This window comes from Anabrus simplex, chromosome 1, assembly GCF_040414725.1.
Source record: "Anabrus simplex isolate iqAnaSimp1 chromosome 1, ASM4041472v1, whole genome shotgun sequence".
Lineage (NCBI taxonomy): Eukaryota > Metazoa > Arthropoda > Insecta > Orthoptera > Tettigoniidae > Anabrus > Anabrus simplex.
In genome coordinates, this window is record NC_090265.1 from 746535035 (window position 1) to 746554817 (window position 19783).

Genomic DNA, 19783 nt, shown 5'->3' on the forward strand with positions numbered 1-19783 from the left:
TAAACTACAATAATATGAACAACAGATACTGATAAATGGCAATGCACAACTCCTTACCGGAGATCAGATGGCCCTGGCACTGCGGCATTAACGGAACACGTATTTACAAACAGGCAAATTTAAAATTGTAAATTGTAATGGCCAGTTTAAATACAATGAAATGAAATGCGCCACTGAAAGGTGCAAAATTAAATTAAAATGAACGGCAGATGCTGGTAATCGGTCGACTTGACAATTTTGTGCACCCGCTGGGGTTACGCAACATTAACCATGTCCCAGATTTGCCTGCCTGAGTGAGCTAGTCTGGAACACAATTCCAATCTTAGCAAACCCAGGCATGATCATGTTTACTGCTGAGTGCGCCGACTTTTATGTTTACACAGGACAGTCCTTTAACATTTAAATTTCTTAATGACATTGTTCTGCTTACTCAATCTGGTACGCTGTACTGTCACTGTAACCACACAAGCACTGCACTGTTTAGAGCTCCATACTGCAATTAATAACAGCTCTAAGTACTTCCAGTAAACACATACCCTTACTTACTATAATCACTCTCACATATGACCCCTAATCACCTGTCACCCCTAACTTCTTCAACAACAACCACCATATAACATCACGAACCAATTTTACCATTCTCAAACTCTGATTTAATTCACAGTACATTAGCCTCTATAATTTTCTCCATCCAGATCTACCTAACCACTTTTGTTAACCTTATACCATCATAAACTCTCCGAGCTCATATCTCCTCCTCTTCTCTTATTCATCAACTTACTATGCATACTAAACACATATCACGCACAAATATCATCTAACATGTACATTTATCATTACGCCAATGATTCACTCCTCAGCCTTCAATTACTTTCATGCTTTCCTCATCAATATACCAAATATTCATCAGTTCATTACTCATACCAAACATACGTAGGTGGATCAAAAGGTTAGTTGCACTAACGCGCCGCAGCAGCGCGCTGTGTGTCGCAAACGTGGGCACAGCGGAGAAAGGGACAGACACTGCCCACACGTCTGTTAAGCAGGTCGCTGTGGTGTCTCGTCTAGTATTGTGGGAATAGCGACCAAATGAAATGGCGCTTCAACTGGACGTTCACTCCAAATATGATGTGCGTGCGACAATCCGATTCCTATGGGCCAAAGGGAAGAATTCTACGGACATTCATCGTGAAATTAGTGCCGTGTATTGGCAGCGGGCCATTTCCTGGCAAGGTATCGTAAAGTGGTGTCAGCAATTCGAAGCCGGACGCACGGATATCACGAACAACCATCGCGAAGGCAGGCCCGCAACGTCCAGGACCCGTGCAAAGGTGAACACTGTGAATGCGATCGTTAGACAGAACCGGCGCATTAATCTGAGAGAAATCGCGACGCAGCTGAACATGTATGGCAGTGTGTTAGGCATTGTTCACGAGGACCTTGGATATCGTAAGCTGTGTCAAAGATGGGTCCCACGTCTTCTCACCGATGAGCACAAAGGACAACGTTTCCAATCCTCCCTGGCATTTTGCAACGCTATGCTGCAGACGGCAACGGGTTTCTGCGGCGAATCGTCACAGGCGACGAAACGTGGGTCCACCACTTCACCCCCGAAACGAAGCGAACATCAATGGAATGGGTGCACCCCTCATCACCACAACGAAAGAAGGCCACCTTCAGCCGGTAAGCTTGTGGCGACAGTGTTCTTTGACATGGAGGGTTTGCTGCACGTGGAATTCATGCCGAAAGGAACGACGATCAGCGCGCTGTCGTATTGTCAAACGTGACACCGGTTGCGTAAAGCGATTAAAGAGAAGCGCCGGGGGAAATTGAGCGCCGGTGTGATTTTGTTGCATGATAACGCAACACCTCACAAGGCCCGCCAAACGAGAGAACTGCTGCAGCGTTTCAAGTGGGAGGTCTGGCAACATCCACCCTACAGTCCCGACCTAGCGCAATGTGACTTTCATCTGTTCGGTAAGCTCAAAACGGAGCTCGGTGGTCGACGTTTCCAGACCGATGAGGAGGTGGAGGCCGCTGTCTCCGAGTGGTTGCAGAACGCTGGAGGAAATTTCTATGCATTCGGCATGGACAAGTTGGTTGTGCGATCGCAGAAATGTTAGGAGTCTCTTGGAAACTATGTGGAAAAGTGATGTTACAGTGTATGTCGTTATAGTCGTGTTGCTGTTGTATAGGTGGTGTAATAAATGGCCATAACTGGGAAGTGCAACTTATTTTCTGATCTGCCCTCGTATTTCGCCAACGAATGACATAAGCTAGACATAGTTCACTCCTAATTCCAATAAACAACTCGCTAATTACTTTTCCAAATCTCCTTTGGACTTCCAGGCTCCCTAAGCTCATAACTCACCTTTCACCTTTTATTCATACGTCATACCAAACACAAATTCACATAGAATTAACATCAACTATTATTGCACCAATTAACCACTTTTTCCAGCCTTATGCCACCCTAAACACACCTCGAAACAAATAACACTATCAGATAACTCACTAATTACTTATCCTAATTACTCACCAGATACTCACTTCTCTCAGCCTTATACCACCACATTCATCAGTTCACTATTCCTACCAAACACAATTCACATACAAAAAGCATACAATCGCATCAACTATCGTTATACCAATTAACCACTTTTTCCAGCCTTATACCAGCCTAAACAAGCCTCCAAAGAAATAACATTATCAGTAACCCATTAATTACTTTCCCAGATTGCACACCAAATACGCACTTCTCTCAACCTTATACTACCACATTCACCAATTCACTATTCATACCAAACGCAGTTCATATGCAAGTGGCATAAAACTACCATACTTCACTCCCAAATCCAATAAACTAATTGCTTTTCCAAATTTCCTTAGAACTTTCAAACTTTCTAATCACATACCTCCTATTCCCCTCTTTTTTGTACATCGTACCAAGCACTGATTCACATGCACTTAACGTAAAATAATCGTAGCCTATTTCATAATAATACCATGCTCATCCCTTTTGTTGTCACCCTGCCTTCTGTAACAATTTTCGTATTTCTTACTAGCTTTATTAACGTTTTTACTTCTTGTAAAAACACCCTTCTCATTTCCGTCTATTCTCCACATGTCTCTCCACCTTCCTTCGTCCCTTAAACTTCTGCTCCACCCTTCGTTCCAGCGCCGCTCTATTCTCTTCCAGGTTACCTCCGAACGTTCCCTTTCTCTCTGGGCCGCCATTTCTTCACTGTTTCCACTCTGCTGACTTCCTTTGCCTCTAACTGCGACTGTGTCTGTGTCCCTAGGCCTATCTAATCTCGCCCCATTATCCACTGTTCCTTCCTTATCGGTGTTTATAATCGCACTTTCACGTGGCACCTCTCCCTGTCTCTCTTCGCACATCACACCGATACTTACGGTATTTACACTTCTACCACCCCCATCTTCTCCAATATCACTATCTTTCACTTGCCTGTTTTCCCCACTAATCGCTACACTTCCCTCCGTTTTCTTCGTCCTGTTTAATCTTCATTTCTAGGTCCATCAATCTATTCACATTCCAGGTTCTACTCCAGCTGTTGCTTGACACCACTAGTTCCTGTCCTCTGATGATTGCTCTCAGCCCATGATGTCTAGTTCGTATCATATGTTTTCTAAGAATTTTTTCGTTCCTAATCGCTTCAGTTCCCATGTCCCTCTTGATCCATATGTTTTCCCTCTGCATGTTACCCGCATTGCCAACCACTCTATCAGCCATCAATGTAGAAAATAGTTGTACTTTGATAGGCCTGTTGCCTCTAATTCTTCCCACTCTCTGCACATCATCTATGTCCGCTTCACTAAAATTGATTTTAATTTTCCTCTGAATTAGGTCTACTTTATAAATTGTTAGCACTTTGTCCTCCCTCTTCCCCTCAGGCACGCCGTATATAAATACGTATACAAATACGATTTAGAGTGTTGGCTTCCACTTCAGCTTTCAGTTTCAGCGTCTCCTCGTCTAATCTTCCTATTTTCTCTCTTAATACTGCAACTTCTTCGGTATTTTTCCTTACTTGCGATGCTGTGTCTTCTGCCCTTTCTCGGAACCATCACTTCATTTTTTCAAACTCCCTTGTTTGCTCTTTAATCATATTTTTGAGTTGCTCAAAGGGGCAGACTTCTACAACCACCTCTTTTACAACTCTTCTGATTGCTTCCATGTCTTCCCAGCTCATATTTCCTCCACTAGAAGTCGGACCTGGGTTCAGGTCTACCCCTCCAATCCATAGCATTATCATAATCACCGCCGCTGATAGCATTAATTCTCCTTTCCTTTCCATTTCTATTTTACACCCTCTTGTCTTCACTTCTTCTTTCTTCCCTGCCATCCTCCTATAATCGCCCTGTGTTGCTCCACACCAATCATTGTCTGTGAACTCCTCACTACCTTCCTGCACTCAGCACTTACGCTCCCTTCTCCCACTACAGGGACCCTCCGCTCAATACGTCTGCACTCGCCAGTGACTTAGGCTGAACTGGGAGTAACTATATAGAGGTTGTATAAATATTAAGTTTATGGTGCTGAACATTAGACAGATCACTGACATATCGCAGTCACATAGAAAAAACAGTTGCCAAACTTAAGACCCGGAATAAACTGCTGAGCAAGTTGGCTGGAACTTCATAGGGAGCTGACGCCAATACTTTGGTCATGGTGTACTCGGCAGATGAGTACTGTGCCGGAATAGCTCTCACTGCAACCTAATTGATATCCAGCTTCGCCAGGCAATGCGTATTGTATCCGGCACGCTGTATTCAACTTCAGCGCAGTGGTTGCCTCTCCATTGTAATATATGTCCCCCTCATGTAAGGAGACAACAAGTGAAGAATGAGGCCCTTCCTGTATGATACAACAAGATATAAAGCAGCACACTACAACTACACTAGGCTGAAATCAAGGAAACCAGCGTGGAAGACCGTTTTGGACCTGTCTTGTCCTCTGTTCAATTCTAGGAATGCCTGGAGAGAAGAGTGGCGGATGTCGTCTTCCCGTGGCTCATGTGACATCTCCGACCCCAACATAAAACTGGCTGGCTTCAGTTTGTCCCGTGCTGTCTGGTCAGCCCTGAAGAGAATCCGATGTTGTGTTGGTAGGACTGGCGACTTGAAAAGAAGACTGTTTCTCACGTGTACAGTTCTATGTCGCATGGTCATCTTAACCCCAAAAGGCAATACCACAAACATGGTTTACAAGGATTTTTTTGGGCAAATGAAACTCAATTTTTCGGTAAGTTTTTATACTTTAGGGATTTTCAGATAATGTCTTAGTACAATGCCGAGGAACGATTACTTAGATCAAATTACGAAATCCACGCGAGCGAAGCCGCGGGTAACTGCTAGTGGAGTATATATATGATTTTTCGGAATTTTGCTCTAAGCTTTTAACATTCAAGGACCGATCATTACTGGCAATGGGTACGTATTGGAAGGCGCATTGGTATTTGGAATCTCCTTTAAAAATAAAGAGGCGTCTCCGAAAACCGTAAAAGTAGTTAGTGGGACGTAAAGCAAATACAATTATTATTAAAAATAAAGCAATACATATTCTTTTGCTTTCGTAAAATCCACTTAAGGGGGTGAAAGAATTGAAAAATTAGTTGAATTATTTGTATGAGGATATTTATATAAAAAATTAAAGATGTTACAGACGTGAAAAGCACGACCGTAGGTTGGTAATGTGTTTTAGGTTGAGCCAGGGGTACTGTGATAATGTGATTGTGAGGGCCCACGGTAAAGGAGTACTTTTGGTTTTAGGGCTCTTTTGTCGCCTGTTATGTAAAAACCAACAAGGCATCACTGGTATATGTGTTTGATTGACTGTACAGTTGAAGGTGTGCTGTAAAACTACCTCTGTCCACAATCTGCATTCATTATTCCCTGACTGTTATGTCGGTCTGTGCTTCATAAAACTTATGAACTTCCTCAACACTCCTCCCATGGTCCCTGTCCTGTTAGAAGATAAGCCTTCATTGCGATTACGTGTGAGTACGTTAGCATCCTGCTGCACAGAATGTACTGATATATAGTGATGGTGTGATTATTGTTTTAAGAGGAAGTACATCTAGGCAACCATCCACTATATAACACTAATCAGGTCCGATAAGATAGATGAAAGTGACGAGCCTGGGGAAAGTAAGTAGGAGCAATGTCAGGACTCAGCTCAGGGCCCCATGGTCGCCAATCCACGCTACCAAATGAAGAGTCCCTGGGGGCCCCTTTTCGTCGCCTCTTACGACAGGCAGGGTATAACGTGATTGATAGGAACGGCGGATTGTAGGACAGGAATACTATTGCACGCAACATAGTTTCTGTTAGCACGAAAATGAGCGAATAATGTGGGTAAGATTTAGCTGTTGGAGGAATCAGAACGGGAATTCTCACGCTCAGAATACATTCGGGACATACAGCAACTGGTATCCGGACTCCCAGGACCCCTTGCTAGGCCAACCAGGACGTGACTTCAGTAACCCACACCACTAACAGTATAATGGAAGATTATTTTGTAAAAGTTGCTTTTATGAAATATCTAACATTTGTAAAATATTTAACTAGTTTCAGTCTAAAACGAAGGAAGGCGGGAAGTTACTTACTGTATTTCAGAGTGTAATTAAATTGTTGTAATCGACGTCATTTTCCATGCGTGTTGAATTCTGAGCCCGAGCTGAAGAGATGGAGGTTGTTTCGCGTTGCTTTCTTCACGGGGCCAGGAGCCGCCGCCAACCGACCCTATGAACTACACTGCGTAAGGGATGCCATACTGTTATGAGATTGAGAAAGAAAAATTAAAGTAACAAATATGATGTAGCCCACTGTATCTCCCTGGGTAGAAAGAAAGATGGATCACGATGATCCGGACACAATAATGAAAACGGCCTTGGACAGGCGCGCCGGACTCTTTACACGATGCCAGTTGATGACAGTTGTCCTCTAATTATTGTGGGACATACACGAGGAAGTAGTGGCCGAGTGCACAGCTCTGGGAGTGGGGGGTGCAGCTGGTTGTCCTGGAGACACGTAGCCATATTGTCTTCTGACATCAGCCATCCTGAATGTGACTTTTGAACGTAGGAACCTCCTAAATTCTACGACTCCTTTTTCCGACAAAGGCGTTTTTTGTTCCAAAATGTTCAAGCGCACCAATTATGTTTGGTTTACTATCTGGTTTATTTCAGGAAGGTGAAAGGAATACTTCTTAATATTAAGTTCGTTTATGTTTTAAGAACATGTTTGTTAATATCGCATCAAAAAAATGGTTGATTTTTCTGTGTGTTGACTAGGTATTTCTGCAAATTTTCAACTACTACACAAATAATGAACGACATGTTAGTGCACAAAGCTAATCACATTTGTCTCGATTATTTTGGATTCTAGAAGAAGTTACTGAACTGCCACCACGTCCTCTTTTCTAGCCACATTCCCATGTGCTAATCTGAAATACCGGGAATCGAACTCGGAGCAACGAGGATGGCTAACCGTTACGCTACGGACGCGGAATGCATTCTGAGTAATATGCCCTTTGTTTTTCTTCCTTCAGGTTGGACTACGAAGACAAGGAGAACTGCCCAGTAGATGAGGCGCTGGCTCTGCAGGCCAAGGGGATTGGTAAGTAGCTCCTAATCTCTTTTAATCCTCGCGAAGGATAATGATGATAATAAAATCCATCATCATCACCATCAAGAAGACATAATCACATCCATGAGGACTCCTGCAGGCTCGCCAACAAGATGTTGAGCACACAGGTAGAGGGAATGTCTCCAAGAACAAATGGATTACCGCAGTGAAATCGGACCTACAAGACCTATTCAGCCTGTTTATATTATATTAAATTTATGACTCTCTTCTAAGTTATTTTGTTGAATGATATTTAATAATGATCAACTAATGGCTGGGAAACATAAGTACCCATTCTGAATCTTGCTCGATGAATTTGTTCTTTTGTTCAAGCAAATTCAAAAATTCAAATAGTTGCATATGGACAAGAAAGCCGATCTTTCTACACTGATTTACCCTTGTGTGATGTTTGCCTTTTCTAAATAATTACTGAGTTTATTTACTATAACTGTCACTATAGTTAGTGGTGGTGATTTAGAAGTAAATATTGCGTCTTTTTCCTTACTGTCCTATGAGTCCTCGTGAGAGATTTGATTAGAATATCAACATCGCAAACTATTAGATTATGGTCACCGAAATCATTGACGATATTATGCAAATTACACTTACAAGGAACGCTAGTGTATCCATTAAACTACTCCTAGTACCTGCAGCCCTACTTTGAAATATACCTAGCCATCTCATTAGCAGTTGACTCTGTTCTAATTTATCTATAACCGTATCCCCATGTGTAGAACGTAGATTATGAGTATACTTAATCCAGTTGTCTTCTAGTATGTGTGCATGCCGGGTTGAGTGGCTCAGACGGTTGAAGCGCTGGCCTTCTGACCCCAACTTGGCAGGTTCGAGCCTGGCTTAGTCCGGTGAAGGTGCTCAAATACGTCAGCCTCGTTAAGGTGGATTTACTGGCACGTCAAAGAACTCCTGCGGGACCAAATTTCTGCAGCTTGGCGTCTTCGCAAACCGTAAAAGTAGTTAGTGGGACGTAAAGCAAATAATATTATAATGTATATGTATGTATGTATGTATGCATGTATGTATGTATATATGTATGTAATGTATGTATGAAGACGAATGAGTGCAGTATGTACTCTAACAAGCCAGCATGAGAATATCCTTTTCAAGATCAGCTAATTCAACTAATAGGAGATTTAAACGAAGCATTAATCGATAATAATATGTTACCTTTGAGCGAGTATTCGGTCCCTCTTTTATTTAGATTAAAATATTTCTCTTCTGGACATAACAAGAAAGACATGACTAGATGGTGCAGTTAAAATGTAAAATTAACACGTTTACTAAAATAAGAACCATCGCGAATAACTGAGGCTACGTTACTGTAAAGTTTAAATCGACATCCAGTTATAACAAATAAATCAATTGTTATAAAAAAAATATGTGTAATTTTTAACAAATGATATTCTTTCAAAAGTTTTCGGTAGTTAATTAATATTTTTAATTTAATCTTGAAATTCTTTCGGGTGAGCATTATCAAATACTCCTGTTCAGATATCTGTAAAAACTAAATTAGCATTAGAATTATCTCTGGTAACATATGCAAAAATAAATTTACATCATAAACAATTAGCTTTATAACTTAATATGAAATGTATTTCATTATTCAGCTACGCACACATTAAAAAATTGAACTTAAATGGACGAAATGACTTCACATTATGTTTCCACAATAAAATTCACGTCCCGTTTTCGTGGAACGACTGGAAATAATTACGCTCGCTTTCTCAAAAGATCAGAAACCTCAAAAATAACCGCCGCTGAAATGAACCTCAACAACGCTGGCAAAAATATACAAGTCAACAACGACACAAGAAGACCAAGAAGTGTGCAGAATTGAAGAGACATGATGCTGAAGAAAAAAGGACCTGGCTCAAACAACTAAGTCCAGATTAGTGACTAGTGGCTATATAAAATAATGTGGTCACTTAAGGCACATACGATCTTGGAAATATGGAAGGGATTTTGTGAAGTTGAACACTCGTTAATAAGCAAGAAACAAACACTCACATAAATTTTAAAAATAGAACACCTTTGAAAATTGTTCAGTCCAAATGAGAAAACATCTCCCCATCCATCGCATCATGGCTAAAATTATTTTTAAGTGCCTTACACAATTCATAAAAAATCTTCGAAAATCATGGGACGAATCCTCGAATTGCTTACAAAATGCTCCAAAATAATTGATTCTAAAGGCAGCTTTACTGTGTCACCATAACACTATCATTCGACTACAATCGTAGACGTAAATGTAGTCTTTGTTACGAGAATATCGTGGATTGCAGAGGTGTAAGAAGGTGCCGCGGTGACAGAGAAAAGATGAGAGCATAATTTAAACGCTAAAATTTTGAAATTTTATTTCTTTCCTTTCTTTTTCTGACTTTAAACCTTTATAAATAATCTGAATGAACAACAACAAATAACAGTTAAATGGAATAACGATGAGCTCGTCAGCTCTGACCACAGCAATGACTTAAAGTCAAAATTTAGTTAAGGTTTTCGATACAATAGCTTCCAAATGAATGAGCCTGGTAGCTCTAAAGGTACATTATTTCAAAGAGCATAATTGCTCCACTTAGGAGACTGAGCTCCAAACTCTACTAGTCCGGCCTCTCAGAGGCACAAGTTTCTTATCCAAATTTTACATTAGATCACTTTGAAAACAGTGTCTAGTGTCATTTCTGCTCGACAGTCTGATCCACGATTGTCTATAAGTAACTAGAATTTAAACAAGGGCAATAAGTGCCCATACTAAATTGCCTAAATATACAGAAAGAAAAGGTTTAAGAACATCGGCCATGAACAAAATTTTGGAGGCAAAGCACTTTCACTCCTTTTGACATACACTTTGAAAAATGCCTAAAATCCTATATGGGTTTATGGCCCGAAGTTACAGAGGCTAAGCCTATACTGCAGCGGGTGACTAAGATGGCGAAAATATTTTCTAAAAAAGTTTTGAAAAATTTAGTTTTAGAAAATCATAGTCACCTCCATACCAAGTTGAATGGGAATTAAAAGAACGTGAACACTCTTTATTCCCTAAGTTACATATTTATCGGCAGGGATTTGAATCGAGTAATTAGACTGCTTAAAAATTTTCATTTAAAAGGTGATATTGAATTTTACAAATTTACATTAAGAATGAATTTTGAAACGTTCCCCAAAGTTAACTTTGTGGAGCTATCACATATTTAAAAGATGTCTGCCATTACCTTGATCTGGTGGGCCTTCCGACGACAGGCAAGGTTCCCTGCCTTCACTAACCGTGTGACCTCTACACTGGAGCGATGAAGAAGACAAAATGGCCCAAAAGCGCCCTGTTTACAAACATTTCTGATTGATTAATAACTTAAGGTAGAAGGAAGTGAAAGAAGTGCTAGTAATCTTAGCACACAAGAAAACAATGTACAAACACTTCAGATTCACAAACTTAGACAATATTAAATTCCCTTAAAAAGGTGAATTGTCCGTCCTCCCGCCAGAGAGGGCACATAAGTCGACAGTAGAGACATCTGGAGATTAAAGGTTCAAACTATTTTAGATACACAGTTCAGGGGTTACCTGACAGATGACCTTCTAAAAGGCGCTCAGTTCGAAAGCACGGAGGTGTACATCCGGTACAGTCCTCATTTGCAAATTATGCACTTATTTAAAATATTATAATTATTATGATTGTTAATCATTAGGGGACAGATTTCTATGACCTAAAAATGTATGAAATATGTATGCATTTATGACCCGAAAAGGATAAAAATATGACCTAAAATTAAAATATGACTTAACGAATAGCATGCACATTACATAGAAACACTTTTATTACGATTGCTGTAGGCTGTAATTAATGTAGAGTTACAATAGTTTTAATGCTTCGAAATCCTTAACCTAAAACTGAATTGTAAGCAAGGACGGAAGAAATAATAATAATAATATATTTTATTGCAGCCAATGGCCAAAAGAACACAACATTAGTCATCTTTGCAGAATTCTGTTAGCGATTTGTGCCGACAAGTGATAACGTTCACATACACAGTCCGTGTCTGGTTGATGGAATTTCTTAGTTTTACACCCACCCCCATGACACTACAGCCCTTGAAGGACCTTGGCCTACCAAGCGACCGCTGCTCAGCCTGAAGGCGTGCAGATTGCGAGGTGTCGTGTGGTCAGCACGACGAATCCTCTCGGCCGTTATTCTTGTCTCGCCGTCAGATAGCTCCTCAATTCTAATAACGTAGGCTGAGTGGACCTCGAACCAGCCCTCAGATCCAGGTAAAAATCCCTGACCTGGCCGGGGATCGAACCCGGGGCCTCCGGGTAAGAGGCAGGCATGCTACCCCTACATCACGGGGCCGGCTAATTAGTTTTACACAACTTATAATGAAATCCATGTATGGCAAAGCGTGTAGCCAAGTGTCTGAGCTCATATCCTCTCCTCCTTGCTAGTTTTTGTAAATCATTGCGTCCGTCGAGTAAAATTTGCTCCATATGTCCCTCTTCTTTGTTCTTAATTTCCCTAGGAACTGTAAATATGTGGTGTAGTTGGTAGCTGTAGGTGATAACGGAGATCCTCTACGTAGAAAGTTTCACGAGTTAACTCATACACAAGCCGTGAAGGCGTATACTTCGAGACACATAGTACATTTTTCAGAAAAGGAGCTTTCACTTTTTCTAGCTGCTCGAATTGGCCGTACAATTTCCAAACCATAGGTGATCACAGGTGAGATTCTGAGGTCAAATACTCTCAGGGCTGTTTTGATAGACAACTTATTCAAATTCTTTATGTCGTCGATGGCTCTGATTTCTGCATTTGTCCAGTCATTTATGTGGGTAGAGAGTTATAATCGTGCAAGCAAAGAGGTTGAGTGAGTGCTGACATGGGGATTTCGACTGAACTGTTCCGGGTGACGATAGGTCTTTGGCACGGTAGAGGCAGGCCAGCGAGGCGTAATACGGAATACGGTGCCGGACAGAAAATGGGACTTGTTTCGATCCTGATGGCAGTGCTTCTAGTCATTGGAGGGGTAGAGATGAACCCCGGACCTGGTCTTGCTGGTGCAGTGGGATGGGAAGAGATGGAGAAGGTAAAAGAGATTGTCAAGGGCCAAGCAGAACAAACAAGAGAGCTTCTACCGGAACAAGCCAGTGAACCGAGAGTAATAAAGGACTGTATGAAAGAGGAGCTAATAAAGGTAACAGAACTGGTGGTCCAGAACAATAAGGAAATAGCAAGTTTGAAGGATAAGGTGAGGAGAATGGAAGAAGAGATCAAAGAATTGAGATGGCTAGAAAAAAGCTCCAGCAGGAAACCCGTAAGAAAAACATCTTTATATACGGGCTACCAGAGGACACTAAAGAATATACAGTAGCTAAGATACCAGAGCTAATAAATGGAAGTCTGAAGACGATGCTTAGCGACTGGGAAAGATAATTGGTAAGCGACCAGTGAGACTGAGGCTTGTTTCAACCATAATGGCGAAGAAGATCTTGGATAGCACGCGGCACTTGAACGGTGGGAGAATATGGATAAAACAGGAAATGGAGAGAGAAGGAACCAAAAACTGCTCCGGTTCCATATGGGTCAAGCTAGGCGTTCTGGTCTCATCGCCTATATAAGAGGAAATCAATTAGTGGTGGCTGATGGAAAGTGGAGTCGCACATGGTCAGTGGATCAACTAAAGGAGATGGGCGGCAACACCGAGAGGACGATAGCCGAAGGAGGAATGCGAACGTAGCGGACGGCTGAGTTCAGCGAGTTTAGCAGCGGGACTTACGTCGAACGAGGAAGTAAATCAAACTGCTGACTGAGAGGACATCAGCAGGGAGAACAGAACAGCCGTGTCGACTTGCAGCGGGAGGAGAGGACAGAGACTGGAAGTAAGGACGTATCGACCAAACGTAGACGGGTGAACCTGAAGGATTTCTGGCCAAAGGAGGGTAATTCAAATGAGGAAGTTTGTGATAGGGAAAGGGTGAGTGCACTAGAGTAGAGTTCTAGTGAACTAGGAGTAACCAAGGTTACGAATAGTAAGACTGGCACTCAGAGTGAAATGCAGGGGACGAAACAATAACTAGATTTGAAAATAGGGCGTGTGAATATTGAAGGTTTTATGACTAAATTAGGGAATGAATCTTTTAGAGAATTGATGGGTAGCTTACAGGTACTTGCTTGTATAGAAAGCTGGATGGCTCCGGGAAGTAAAATAGAAGTAGAAGAATTTACAGTCTATTCCAAGGAAAAACAAAAAAGGTTGCGAAGAGGTAGATGCCCTGATGGTATAATGGCTTTGATGAGGGAGGAGGTAAACAAAAACAGAACACACTGAATCAGGAGCAGAGGAAATTATTTGGTTAAAAACAAAATTTTCTGAAGAGAGTGAGTGAGATTTGTGCATTGGTTTCGTTTACAACCCGCCTGAAGGCTCTCCCTTTGCGAGAAAAAACTTTTTGATGAGTTAGCACTGGAAATTAATAGGGTACAGAATCTGAGGACGAAGGCTTTTTATTGATGAGGGACTTCAATGACAGGGTCGCACTCCAGAGGCCGTTGTATGACGAATTATACAGAGGAAATATATATTCATAAGAGAGGAAGTCAAGATAAGGGATTTAATAAAAATGGTGAATGATTATTAGAATTGTGTGGTATTGATGAACTATATATGTTAAATGGGTGGTGGTGTGATGATGAAATGGGGATCCTAACATATATAATAGAGACAGGGGGCAGTGTGGTTGGTATGGTAGTATGTTCACGGAATGTGTTACCTATGATTAAGAGTATAAAGGTCCAGGACTGGGTAGAGTCACATCATTTACCAATTATTATCACAATAGAATATATAGAGGGTAATGCTTGAACGAATTGTATAAAAAGTTGTAAAGAAAGACCAATTGCAAAATACAGGTGGAAGGAGGAGCTAGGGTAAGAGTTTCTGAATTATTATGAAGGACAAACATGTAAAATAGTGAACATTGGAATAGACTTAATGATTGAGAATAATCAGACAGGTAGGGTAGTAAAATTATTAGAACACACCATTAAGGTGGCGAGAGAGAAGATGCGGGTAAAGGAGGTGAAGAGGAAAATGGAGAAGGGGTGGTACAATCAGGACTGTAGACATAATACGTTTGGAGTAATGAAGGCACCAAAGGCGTACAAGAAACAGGAGGGAGACAGTCAGAGAATGGGATTCTGCACTAAGAGGAAAGAGTATAGAGAATTGTTGTATATGGCAAAATCTGAATGGCATCGGCAAAGGGTTGCTTGAGTTGAATAGAAATTCTAAACATAACGGAGGTAGGAAAGTGTGGAGTACGATTTGGTGGTTATGTGGTAAGCAGGAACTGCTCGGCAAACTGAAATAAGTCATGCTGACTGGGTCGAGTATTATAAGAAATTATTAGGAGGTGAAGACAGATGGAGGCCGAAAATAGAAGGGAGTGGACTAGCTCGGGGATTAGGATGTACTGTGCCTTCGTTAGATAAGGATATATCTGTAGAAGAAGTAAGAGGTCTTAGAGAAAGCTAGGAAAGGGAAAGCAGGAGCTATTTTGGGTGTATCAAACGAATTTTGGAAATATGTGGCGAAGAACAGACATATGCTAGAAAGTATTATTAAATTATTTAATAAAATATTTTAAAGGGGGAGAATTTCCTAAATCTTGGCAAGAGGAAGTGATTTGCCCAATTTATAAGAAGAAAGGAGAGAAATCAAACCCAAATAGTAGTTATAAAGGCACAACATTGCTAGATACCTTGAGTAAAATATACACAGGGGTGCTAGCAAAAAGGGTTATGAAATGGGCGGAGGGGGACTCGATTTTGGAGAGACTCCAGTCGGGTTTCAGAGAAGGGATAAGAACATCTGACAATATATTCATGGTGAGAACAATAATAGATAAATATGCAAAAAAGAAAGGCGGAAAATTGTACATCACTACTATTGATATGGAAAAAGCTTTTGATTCTGCGAGTTGAGAGGCTGTTGTGGCAAAGATGGGAAGAATAGGGGTGTCACACAAGATGAAGCATGTACTCAGAAGTTAAGTGCAAAATTAAAGTTAAGGAGGGTAAAGTAATTGGGGAGATACTCTCCAAAGTAAGGCTGAAACAGGGATGTATTTTAAGTTGTCCCCTATACTATTCTCTTCATATATGATATATTTCAGTCAAAAGGATTTACATCGGGGGTTTAGCCAAGTCTCAAGAATCAGGATAATTCGGGTCTCTTTTTTTTTTTTTTTTTGCAGATTACATCCTCCTACTCACACTGACTCCTGCGAGTATGCAGGGTAGTATAAATGAAGTGATAAATTACTGTAAAGATTGGAATTTAAAAATTAATACACAGAAAACAAAGGTAATGGTCAGTTAAAAAGCTATAAATTATCAAAGAAAACAGAATGGTGGATGGGTGAAGCAAAATTAGAAGATGTTAAGAAAATAGAGTATCTGGGAATGATAATAAGTGGAAATGAGAAATGGTCAGAATAAATAAAAAGAGCAAAACTGAAGGGTATGGGTTCACTGTTAGCTATTAACATATTAGACAAAAATATTCCAAACACTGATTACAGGGTGCATAGAAATGTATTCAATGCAGTAGTTAAATCAAAAGTATTGTATGGAGCAGAGATCTGGGGAGTTGAAGAAAAAGTTCTACACTTGAGGTAATCACAAGTAAATTCGCCAAAATAATAATGGGACTACCCAATTGTACAGGCAACTGTGGTGTAAGAATGATATGCAATTATGTAAGTCTTCAGGGAGATATTGTTAAAAATATAATTAAGTATTGATTAAGACTGAAGTTGGGAGCAGGAGGCGAAAAACCAACAACAAATGAAATATCAGAACCAACCATACTGGGTGGACGCGGTAAGGAATATTTTGGAAAAGTTATGGGAAATAGCTTGCTTAGAGCAACTAAGCGTATATAAAAAATTGTCCGAAGAGTGAAGGACATTGAAAAGCAACAAATTGTTTCACAGTGTAAAAATAAACGGTCACTAGCGGAATTTTGTAATGTAATAGGGAGAATGAGAATAAATATAGATAACATAACAAAAAGGGAAGTGACGGGGATAATATGGTGGCTAATGGTAATATACACAAATAAAGAACAAGGACGATAACACATGTTTATTACGTTCTAAAGGGACGGAATTGTGCCTAAGGTAACCTAGACAGTATAATTTTGTTGAAGTCTAGAGCTATTAGCTACGTAGATTATATTTATAGCATATAAATAATGATCCATCATATTCTATTTAAGTTGCATGTTCAGAAAAGACAATATGAATATTCAGTGGAGATGTTGGACGTGGTATGCATGGACTGAGGATGACTACTGTGGCGACCCTCACTTTGGGGTGTCACGTTTCCGGAGTATCCGATGGACCTCATGGCATGCCCAAGGAGTCTCATTTTTCATTTTCGTTTGTGTTTCGTTTTATAAATAGTTCCTTTTATTAACATAATTTTTCTAACATTTATCCCAGGCTATTCTTTCTCGGTTCAATTCCTCAATCATTTATTTGTTAAAATTGATCTATGATTTTTTCGTGACTCTGCCTGACTCTGTGTTTTCGAGATTATGGGAGATGGGTATTATTACAGAAAATATCTCTAGTTTGTAGTGTGACTCCCAAATACTTGCAGTTCGATACATTCTTTAGAGGTCTCCCATGTATTTGAAACTCTGATGCTTTACCTCCTTTCCTAAATGTCATTGAAACTGTCTTTTCCTCGTTTAATTGAAGTTTATTTCTCTTCTGTCGACTTCACCAACGCGTCAAGTGTCTGTTGCAGTTTTTCACTGGACCTCGAGGCAATCACGATATCATCTGCATATATATATATAAACCAACAACAAATGAAATATCAGAACCAAGGATACTGGGTGGACGCGGTAAGGAATATTTTGGAAAAGTTATGGGAAATAGCTTGCTTAGAGCAACTAAGCGTATGTAAAAAAATGTCCGAAGAGTGAAGGACATTGAAAAGCAACAAATTGTTTCACAGTGTAAAAATAAAAGGTCACTAGCGGAATTTTGTAATGTAATAGGGAGAATGTCCGAAGAGTGAAGGACATTGAAAAGCAACAAATTGTTTCACAGTATAAAAATAAAAGGTCACTAGCGGAATTTCGTAATGTAATAGGGAGAATGAGAATAAATATAGATAACATAACAAAAACATAACAAAAAGGGAAGTCATATGCTTGTTTTTTCAGGGATTACTTCTATAATGTCAGCCTAACAATTATATATAGTAATGGGCTTAGTGGATCCCCTTGTAACTACACCTGTGGTTTGTTGAATTGAGTTGGACTTCGCGATTCCGTCACTAATTTCTACGCAGTTTGAGGTCAGTATGTTCAGAATTGGTCGTTTGAGACTTATATTCAATCTCATTAATTTGTCTAGCTTTAAAACAGCTGCCATATTGTCAGGCCCTAACCACGTGCACTTGTTTGGCGTGCATTTTGAACAAGTGAACGTGGCTAACCTCACTGCTGCCATCTTGACAGGTCCCAACCTCATTGCTGCATCTTAACCACGTGGGCGCGGAATTTGAAGTAAGTGACGGCTGTCAAGATGCCAGCTGCCATCTTGACAGGTCCTAACCTTACTTTTTTGGACACGTGAGACGCGGAATTTAAGCAAGTGAACGTACATAACCTCACTCCTGCCATCTTGACAGGTCCTATTTTTTTACTACGTAGGCTTGGAATTTGAACAAGTGAACGTGGTAAACCTGACAGCCGCCATCTTGACAAGTCCTAACCTCGTGCGGCGCGGAATTTTGCTGATATCTTGACAGGTCCTAACTACGTGCACTTGTATTGGCGCGGAATTTGGAACGATCCCAAACCTGACAGCTGTTATCTTGACGGGACTTACCTACGTGCTTTTGACAAGCGAAATATTTGAACGACCCTAACCTCACTGCTGTCATCTTAACGGGACTTACCCATGTGCGACACCATCATAGAGGGCGCCTAGCTTCAGAGGATCCTAGTTTTAAGCTAGCTGCCCTTCTCGGTATGTCCCTTCCACGACACCATCTTATAGGGGTGAGAGGACCCTCCGACACTATCTTGGAGGGGCCTAATCTCAGAGGATCCTAGTTTTAGGGCTAGCTGCCCTTCTCGACATGAGCCTTCCCCGAGATTATCTTGGATCGTATCCGTCAGCGTGACGTCACGGAGGGGAGCTCAGTCAATCCTCTTCCTGATCCTTACAGTTTTATCGTTATCTCACACAGTTTTACGGAGGGATGCCATCCTGCGCAAGATGATCATCCCTCTCGGAGGAAGCCTAACTACACCGTCGCTAAGATTTTACGTCTCCATCCGACGCGTGACCACCCCTCGTGAACAAGATAAACATGTTGCTAATCTATACAGGTTCAGTTCTGTTACAGAGGACTGGGAAATGCATTGTGCTGTGACCTCTACCATGAGCAACATTTTGTGTGTGTTTAGAACGTATATATGTAGCAATTGAGGCTTTCACGGCCGGCGTTACAAATCATGTCAGCGTGCAGCTGCGGCCAGGTATACATAGGGACTACCAAACGCAGCATCGCCACACGACTGAAGGACCATAACAGACATAGCCGGCTGGGACAGGCAGATAGATCATCAGTCGCTGAACACTCGCTGCTAGCAGGCCATGACATACAGTACAGCAACACCGAAGTACTGTCAACTACTGTGTCTTATCACGCCCGGCTATAGAGGGAAGCCATTGATATCCTAAAGCATACCAACAGCTTCAACCGTAAGGAGGAATTTGAACGGGTAAACAAAGCCTGGTTTCCAGTCTTGAAAGCTCTAACCCTGAAGGACACGATAGGCGCGGCAGACCAGAAGAAAGCAACGGGTTATCAGCTGCCTGTCTCCGCCAAGGCAGGTCAGTGTACATCGGGCTCCCTAACGCTTCAACTATTGGCCGAAGAACAGGCAATCAGCGACCGCCCCCCACCATAGCGGCCAATAGGCGAGCAGCGTACCGTATCCTGCACTATATAAGTAGGTGGAATTACAACAGCACTTCATTCCACTGAGATCTTCGCTGCTATAGAAGTCAGTCGGAACCCTTGACAATGCTGAAC

At 41.1% G+C, this 19783-nt stretch overlaps 1 protein-coding gene across 5 annotated transcripts in view; it reads left to right on the plus strand.

Annotated features, from left to right (window-relative positions):
• LOC136857483 (F-box only protein 25) overlaps nucleotides 1-19783 on the plus strand; it is a 653389-nt gene that overhangs the window by 235819 nt on the left and 397787 nt on the right. For all 5 annotated transcript variants that reach the window (XM_067136159.2, XM_068225201.1, XM_068225203.1 and 2 more), the window contains one exon: nucleotides 7574-7641. In XM_067136159.2, the coding sequence (XP_066992260.1) occupies nucleotides 7574-7641 (68 nt within the window). The remainder of the gene's footprint in view (nucleotides 1-7573; nucleotides 7642-19783) is intronic.